The sequence below is a fragment of the Leuciscus leuciscus genome, assembly GCF_965113295.1.
Source record: "Leuciscus leuciscus genome assembly, contig: SUPER_11_unloc_2, whole genome shotgun sequence".
Classification (NCBI taxonomy): domain Eukaryota; kingdom Metazoa; phylum Chordata; class Actinopteri; order Cypriniformes; family Leuciscidae; genus Leuciscus; species Leuciscus leuciscus.
The window spans coordinates 830,461-839,151 of NW_028118545.1; the positions used below are offsets into that span (position 1 = coordinate 830,461).

The 8,691-nt window shown below is 39.9% G+C and overlaps 1 protein-coding gene across 3 annotated transcripts; it reads right to left on the reverse strand.

Annotated features, from left to right (window-relative positions):
- On the reverse strand, window positions 1-5,129 carry LOC309510114 (uncharacterized protein). Of its 3 annotated transcripts, XM_082191199.1 has the most exons (10): window positions 3,642-5,129; window positions 2,637-2,738; window positions 2,207-2,439; window positions 1,746-1,839; window positions 1,443-1,642; window positions 1,234-1,351; window positions 1,056-1,147; window positions 837-943; window positions 452-628; window positions 1-303 (listed from the first exon to the last, which is right to left on the reverse strand). In XM_082191199.1, the coding sequence occupies exons 5-8, from the start codon at window positions 1,494-1,496 to the stop codon at window positions 857-859; spliced, it is 351 nt and encodes a 116-aa protein (XP_082047325.1). In that variant the 5' UTR covers window positions 1,497-1,642; window positions 1,746-1,839; window positions 2,207-2,439; window positions 2,637-2,738; window positions 3,642-5,129; the 3' UTR covers window positions 1-303; window positions 452-628; window positions 837-856. The 3 variants fall into 3 exon arrangements, with proteins under 3 accessions (XP_082047325.1, XP_082047326.1, XP_082047324.1); XM_082191200.1 differs by lacking the exon at window positions 3,642-5,129 and having other exon boundaries at window positions 1,788-1,839; window positions 2,637-3,012; XM_082191198.1 differs by lacking the exon at window positions 3,642-5,129 and having other exon boundaries at window positions 2,637-3,012.
- Between the last annotated feature and the right edge of the window lie 3,562 nt (window positions 5,130-8,691).

The following is an 8,691-nucleotide window of genomic DNA, read 5'->3' on the forward strand; positions in this document are numbered from 1 at the left end:
TATATTTATGGTGATAAAAAGCAGATTTTATTACATGCTTTATATTCATAGTTAAGGTCATTGTCCAGAAGTATGAAAGGTGTTACTGTCTTGTAGATTACAGTCCATCATCAGATATTTCGTAGTCACTGTCGTACTCATCAGCTGAAGCACTGTACAAGAAGTTGATGTCCTCTGCTCCAGACAAAACTTGCAGGTAACAGTCTCTTGCTTGCACCTTCATTTCTCTGATTTGATGCCACTTTCTGAGGATGATGCTCTGCAGACCTTTCAAACCTTCTTCACTTAGGCCACATTGCGAATCTTAAAAGAGGAACACAAGAATATAAGACCAGCATTAGAAACTTTATAAACAGTCATCATTGTTGTGTATATTTATTAGGGCTGCCCCCTAATAGTAATCTTTGGTCGGGGAAACCCTATGTTTATGTAATTTATTACAAATACATACTTTTCATTGTCTCACTGGAAAACAAGCAGGACAGCTCTCTGAGGGTATCGGAACGAGTTGAAAGAGATTTCCAATGGTGGTCCATCTCTGCAACAAGAATCTTCTGCTCCTCCTCAAGTCTCCTTACTGACATGATGATGTCAAACGCCTTTCTCTTTGTCCTTAGATCGACAGAGTCTGGAATGCATTTATGATAAATAAATAAATAATTTGTATTAAACATCAACCTTCAAAGAATCTCTGAAATAGTATGGGGTTACAGAATGACATTTGAAGCATTGTGGGTTATGTGTCATTATGTATCAGATTTGTCAGAAGCAGTCAACAAACAGTAACAATTACAATTATTTGTGACTAAATGTATTACAAGTAATCATTTCCTCACCGTCAGCCCAATCCTTTACATCATTCTTCCAATTGGCTCGCTGTCACTGTCAATTGCGCTTTCATGGACTCTAGGTTTTGTAACTGGCTTTGCAGAGCTTTTGTGGTCTACAATAACAAACAGTGGTAAGAAACAAAAAACAAATGCTCAATGCACAGCTTCATACACTGCTAACATGCAGTACTGAACATCTAAAATTAATTCTACTGATGTCATTACCTTTTGATATCGGCAGGTCAGTGAGATAGCCAAATTGTTGAACTTTTGCTGATTCCAGCGCATGGCCATGAGAGTCAGCAAGTCTGTGCATCCTGAAAAACAAAGAAAATATGATGTTACCATATTCCTCCTACGTATTATGTAAGGATGTAACTAGTGCAGTATGTGGTAATCTTACCTGCTTTTGACATATGCTTACTGGTTACTGCAATCCTAGATAGGAAGGCATTGCACTGTTCCACCTCCTCCCCTAGTGTTAAACCAGCACCGTCCTGATATGCCCCACTCCATTTTACCTGGTTAAGAATAAAAAAATAAAAATAAACAGATGTTTGCAGATGTTCAGTTTAGATAATACGATTCTATCACATAGCAACACTTCCTTACCTCGTATTTAAAATCATGGGCTTTGGCATGAAATACCGAAAGGAATGGCTTCATGTTAAGAAGGTGCTGGAGCTCTGGAGCAGGACTCTGTGCCGACACACCACAAGCTCCAATCCCTCCTCGTCTACCTTGCTGGCAGATCTTTATGAGGTATCTCTGGCTGCTGACCACTCCCCTCCACAAACACTTCTTCCACTGAACTACAATATGGAAAATTGTTGATGAAAATAAGACTCTCCTAAACAAACTCTTCAGAAAGAGGTTATTATAGTGCTGTAGTCTAATTATCATCTAGAATTTTACATGTTTGGTTGTGTTGTGAATGTGGTCTACAAATCTTTTTACGTCTTCATCCTTGGCTATGAAGACGCCTTCAAAGATGGCCTGTTCCTCAGATCTAAAAAAACAAAAAAACAACAATTGATGATTGACAACAATTTATAACTTAAAATCTGAGATTTCTTAGTTCACATTAAAGAGCTATGTTTTCTTATTAATACAAACACTGTGATACACAGTTTGGAGTAGCTAGCAGCATTCTTGAAACGGTAATGCTTGCGGTTTCCATCAACTGAAACTGCAAGCATATCTAGGGTGCATGCAGGACAGTTGAAGGGCTCTTCCTTGCATATGTTGTCCACCTCAAATCTCACAGCCTCCCACTCAAAAAAACTTTTCAGAAAACTGTCTGCTGAGATCTTGCTTATCAACCAACAACTCAAAGATATCAACAACACTGCAGGATAGATAAATTCAATACTCACACGACCAAAGCGGACCGTTGGCTGATTCAGTATTCTTAAAAATGCTTGGCAGGACAGTCCTGGTGCCGCCATCTTCATTTCTTCAAATGAAAAAAAGACATCTGTGGCATAAACTGTGGCAAATTGAAGGGTTGCAGGCCAGTAGTCACTTCTGTTTAGGGCATCGACTCCAGCAGTCCAAGTGGATTGGCATGCCTCACAAATTAACTCGGGCATGGTTCGATCATGTCATCCTGGAAATATCAAAAACACATCCACTGTAATGTAAACCAGGGTTTGGGTTCTTTGTACTATTTATATATTACTTTGTATACTTCATATATTTTTAGTTTTATATCTATGTCAAACTTGTAGGGAGTCGCGTATGGATATATATTTATTTTAAAGATGCTTCTCAAACAGGACAAAATAAAGTTCTTCACATTCTTACCATTCATTGTGACCACAGCAACAATCTTTCCTGGACTAACCCTCAATAACTCTGGTGAACAACCACAGATTTTGTCAGGCATCTCCACAGGTACAAGCCGGACTGAAAAAGAGCATACAGTACACTTGAATTATGTTAAGGGGGTAAGGCTAAAAATAATTTTTGAAGCTGCCGAAGAGGGACCTAAAGAAAAAAAACAAAAAAAAACAGAATTGAACATTTTACACCAGTATTCTCTTCATCTGTGTTGCCAGAATGGGCTAAATTGTATGTGATATTCCTTTTCAATAAACAAGAAGTGAATATTGTTAATTACATTTTAGATAGAAATTAGACAAAAATTGTCAATAAATGTAAGTTTTGCTCTATTTAAAAAAAAAAAAAAAAAAAAAAATCCAAACAAAGCCACATCAGAACTTCTAATATATATATATATATATATATATATATATATATATATATATATATATATATATATAAATCAGTCAATAAGTTATGACAGCATTACTTGTTACATTAATTATACACATTAATTGTTTTATTTCATATTGAAAAATTGTGATGAGCCACAATTTAGTAGTTATGAATTAATTTGTATTGTTAATTATAGATTTATTTGGGTGTTAATTATATAATTTTGCGTGGATTTTAAACAATTAGGCTGTAAAACAAACCAATCTGGCAACTGTTCTTCATCTGAACATTTCTAATATTGGATAATAGTTGTGGGCTAATGTAATACTGAAAATATTACATTCCCCTACGATACATGATGATTATATGCGACAAAAATGAACTTGAATTCAATTAGCTAACTTTGCTAGCCTGCACATTTGGTGCAGCAAGCTATATTTTTATAATGCCTTCTATTATTTACCGTCCTACGAAATTGCCACCTTACACATCTAAAGGTTATAAACACAACTTCTTGTCCTGATTCAACAGTTTTTAGATGTGTAAATTTAAGAATAGTATCAATCTCTATTAATTAACTCTTCTACTTACCAAGTGGGAAATCGCAATGGACCCTGGGATCGCCCCATACAGTGACGTCAGCGTTATTAATTTAGAGGATTTAATCAATAAAAAATAAAATAAAAAATAAAATATTAATTGAACACAATCGTAGCATATTATATATATTTATTAACATCAACAAACCTCCGATAAAAATACGTTACCCAGCATGCTCTAGTTAAAGCAGTGTACCTATGTACCAGTTCCTATGACAAGAAAACGCTTAAACTGCTTACTTGCACGCCGTGGAGCGTTGTTAAACTCACCTTTGAATGCAGTTTTACCTGCAGTTGAGCGTTGTTTTGGTTAAACTCACCTCTGAATGCCGTTTTACCTGCAGTTGAGCGTTGTTAAACTCACCGCTGAATGCGGTTGCACACCATGTGCGTTGTTAAACTCACCGCTGAATGCGGTTGCCGAACGCGCTAAACCTTTGCGCAGAGAGGGCACTTTGATATCAGATTGCGAGGGTTTTTAAACATCAAAAACCAGTTGGAGGGCCAGATAAATATCATCTGGGGGCCGCCATTTGACTAGCCCTGGCATAGATCATTTATTGTAGTCTATTCCTTTTTATTTGTATTTATTGTAGCCTCGACCCATACACAGCAGACGGGTTGCGGTGTTACCCAAGACGTCAAATTTCAACGCCGCAGGCTCCGGTTCAGAGTTCTATAGAAGTCAAACAGACTACCCTGCACGTTGAAAAATGACGCCAAAGGTATACCCAGTGCGTTAAAAAGTGACGCCAAGGGGTCCTGGCCAAGCGTCCATATTCAACGAGTCCAACTGCGTCCTGTAAAACGCCCGTGGGTTGCATTGATGGTTGAAAGCCATGAGCGTCTCTCACACACGATAAAGGGTGCGTGTTGAATTCGGCCAATATACTCCTGCGGGCAATTAAGGGATGATGGAACCTATATTGTCGTGTTTTTAGTTAGGATACCTAGCACACATTCACGTTTAAATTGAGTAGGCTACCACAGGCTTATTTAAAACTTAACGAAATTGTAGCCTACGCATGCTACTGTTGCTGAAAGCGTCTGATATCACGCACTTGGATTGGCTAGCAAAGTCCAACTGCGTCCTGTAAAACGCGGGTGGGTTGCATTGGAGGTGGTTAAGCCGCGAGCGTCTCTCACAGACGATAAGGGTGTTGAAAATGGCGAATATCTCCTCTCAAAAGATAAATAATGGAAAACAATGACCTCCTATATTAGGTGTAGGCAATCCTAATCATAGAGCAAACATAAGTCGTTGCTGAAAACGTCTTTAGTCTGTGCAGTCGGTCAATGTTGAGGTGAATTGACGACTGGCGAAGCCCTGAGCGTGTAATTACATCGCGGATGGTTTTACATTGAAGTTGGTTGAAAGCCATGTGCGTGTCATCTATACGCAAAAGGGTGCTATATGCGTGGGCAGAAAACGCCGAAGGACGTGACAAAACGGCCTTATATGACGCCCTGAGATGAGAACGGGTTGTCATGTTAAACATAAATATATAGCAGCAAAGACAACGTCGGCAGTGTTGACGGCAAAATAGGCTACAGAATAATTCGTTCTGTATTTGAGAGGTGCAATATTTGAAAATCGATAATATTTTTTTTAAATGACATTTATTGTATTTATGTCAAAACGTTCAAACATCAAAATGTCATTTATTAATATGTATTCGTGTCAAAATGACATAGAAACATCTTTTCCTACTCTATTTTGCCTGGAAACGCTTCCAACACGCTTGCGTGTCGCGTGAAAAATAGGCGTCGGTTCTATTTGTAGCATGCACGCGTTTTCCGCGCGTCTCGAGCTGCGCCCAGACGCGTGTGTCACGCAGGCAGTTAACATGGGAGCCGAAATAAAAACGGACACGACAAGCAGCCAGTGTGTCGCCGGCCTTACAAATCTGGAACGCAGTCATTCTTAGAAGTATCGATACTAATAAATTAAGGAATCGTGACGTTTTTAATTTCCGATTTACTTTTGAAGTATCGGTGCACCGTGCAACAGAGCAAGGTAGGCAACGTACTTCCATATGTCACTCCTCGCGTCATCTTTTTCTACGAGTCGTGGACCACTTGTGCTCGCACATGCAGCCATCTCGCTGTAGTGTTTTGTCCATGGTTTTGTCACATGACACTGACAGCGGCAGGTTCTTTGCTGCGTGCGTCAGGAAAAAAACACAGACGTCCATAGGGAGGCGTTTTTTTTTTTTTAAGTATCGATACTGAAAAATTTAGGTATCGTGACATTTTTAATTTCCGAGTATCGCGATACTTTTGAAGTATCGGTACACCGTGCAACACTAATTGCATGTTCACTTTTAATACAGCGAAACAGCCTAGGTCTTCCATTCCTCACAAACTCGTGTGGTCGACTGTGACGTCACTCGTGTGGCCGACTGTTACGTCAACTCGGGTGGCCGACTGTGACGTCAATTCGTGTGGCCGACTGTGACGTCAACTGTCGACTGTTACGTCATAATGATCGTGAGTATAAACAGTGCCGCGGATTTATTCTTCTTGTAGCGAGTCGGCGATTGTGAAATTACTATATACATTTACATTATGTGCATCTGAGTTGTGCATATTAGTAGGGAAATTGATACAAAATTGATTATTCAAATAATCTCTTCTGTTTCTCTTTCTTTCATAGTGTTTCACAGATATAAATTGCAAGAAGTATTGTTCACTTCTAGTTCATTTTCGAGTATGTCAACCATGCCCACCATTTTTGAGAGTGCAGAGCAGTCCTCATCAACTGAATTGTCAGATGAGCTCACTACAGCCCTTGCTGCGGGGCGGTGGTGGGCGATAATGGAAGTTTCAGACCCCATATCTGAGTATCCTGACTATGAGGACCTCATCTCAGACCAGTGGTGGGAAACAGTGGAGGAAGGAGAAACATCATGCCCCACATCCCCGGTCTTCAGTGAAGCATCTGAGAAGGCTCATTCCCAGCACTCGGGCTTCTCAGATGGGAAATATAAGGGGGGAGAACTGAAGACAACGAAGCAGTGGAGGCAGCAGAACTCTCCCAGTGCTAAAAAAGAGGATCTCGCCTCATCCCTGGTCTTCGGTGATACATTGGAGAAAGCTCAGCACTCAGCACCTGTGCCTGTTGTGTCCCCAAAGCGAGCACCTGTGCCTGCTGCATCTCCAAAGGAAGCACCTGTACCTGCTGCATCTCCAAAGCGAGCACCTGTACCTGTTGTGTCCCCAAAGCGAGCACCTGTGCCTGCTGCATCTCCAAAGCGAGCACCTGTGCCTGCTGCATCTCCAAAGCGAGCACCTGTGCCTGCTGCATCTCCAAAGGGAGCACCTGTGCCTGCTGCATCTCCAAAGGGAGCACCTGTGCCTGCTGCATCTCCAAAGGGAGCACCTGTGCCTGCTCCGTGCCAAAAGGGAGCACCTGTGCCCATAGGGTCCCAAAAAAGAGGAAAACTCAGGATCCCCGAATATTTGACTAAACATCTGAAAAAGGCCGCTTTAGAAACACCCACACCCATCCAGTCACTACAGAGGGCACCAGTGGCTTCCTCAAAGGTGCTCACATGCTCCTCACATGGAGCACCAATGCCAGACAAGATCTCCAAGAGGAGAAATCCTAAAAACCCTGAGCTGCTGAGGCAGCATTTGCAAAATGCACCAGTGCTTGTGTCTTCCGCAAACCTCAGGATCCCTAAGCAGCAGAGGCAGAAGAATATCCAAAAGGGAGTGTCTGTGCCTGCCAAGATCCCACAGAGAACACTTGCTTCACCGTGTTCCCCACAGCAACCACCCAGTTGCTACCAAATTGACTATTTATGTAGCATATTTGCTAAATGTTGTGTCATTTCAAATATTTATGAATGCATGTACACATTAATAAAAGGTTTTCAAGCGGTGAGTACCTCATCCAATAAAACATTTGTCTTAGTTTCAATTCATTTTACCATTATATGTTTTATTTTGCAGGTAATATTTGTTTCGTTCAAAACATTGTTAAATATAAATATTTTTCATTAAGAGCTCAACTCAGAAATATTTGTTTTTCGACAAATGTACAATTTCAAGGTTACACACAGGCCAGCGCACGGGCATTATACACAAATCTCGACCAGTCACCAGACCGCTCTTCAAGTCTACGTTCCGTGGATCACTTTCCTGCACAGGAGAGAATCATCGGTTGCATCGCGGAGAAACTGGAGTAAGTGAAAAAAACAACCATTTAAATGTGCTGCTGTATTAAGTAGCCTGTTAATAGGGTTGACACACTATTGAATCATATTGTAATGATTATTATCTCAACTGATAACGTATATTGTGATAAAGATTGTTGACCATAATGTCCGGCCCTACCCTTCTTACCACATACCCTCCTGAATGTCTCTACTTTCTAATGCATCCATGTGCATGTGTGACCATTCCCATTCATTCATTCCTACATAAACTAGCTCTCATCACTCACAGTAAATGAATGGATCGACTTAACCAGTAATATACATTTTTACTATCTTGATGCAGGATACTGACACCGCTACAAAAAGGGAGATTGCACTTAAATGTCTCATCCTTTACAAGGGAGAAGCAGTGGAGGACCTCATCAAAGATTTCCTGGTAAGACAATATTACTTTAGAGATGCGAAAATGCTACAAGGCTCCACTTCAAAATTAGCCATCAGACTACACACAGTTTGTTATTTGAGTGTTGGTTATTATATCTAAAAATAAATAGCAACTGAATTTAGGCTAGTAGTTTGGGCTCTATTGTTAACCTTTAATATTATAGTAATGTGCCTAAAGTAAGGGCTACCTATAGTTACAGCATTAGCAGAGTTTTTTTTTTCTTTTCTTTTTTTATCCTTAAGAAACTTCTGATCAAAAAAAATAAAGACAGAGACACAATTTTTTCAATAAACCATTTAACCACAAATTCACATTACATAAACCCCTATTCACATTCCATGCTGCATTCCTTTCAAGCTGACAGTCATAGATGCCTTTGGAAATCTAAAAACTGTGAACCAACATTCTTTTGTTAAATTTTCAAATGAAATAAT

What these genes read in the sequence shown, in the direction of transcription:
- LOC309510114 (XM_082191199.1), bottom strand. Translation starts at nt 1,496, where the DNA reads ATGAAGCCATTCCTTTCGGTATTTCATGCCAAAGCCCATGATTTTAAA. An exon ending in TAAGCATATGTCAAAAGCAG is followed by an intron (nt 1,148 to 1,233) that starts GTAAGATTACCA and finishes TTTGTTTTTCAG; the next exon opens with GATGCACAGACTTGCTGACT. An exon ending in TGACCTGCCGATATCAAAAG is followed by an intron (nt 944 to 1,055) that starts GTAATGACATCA and finishes TTGTTATTGTAG; the next exon opens with ACCACAAAAGCTCTGCAAAG.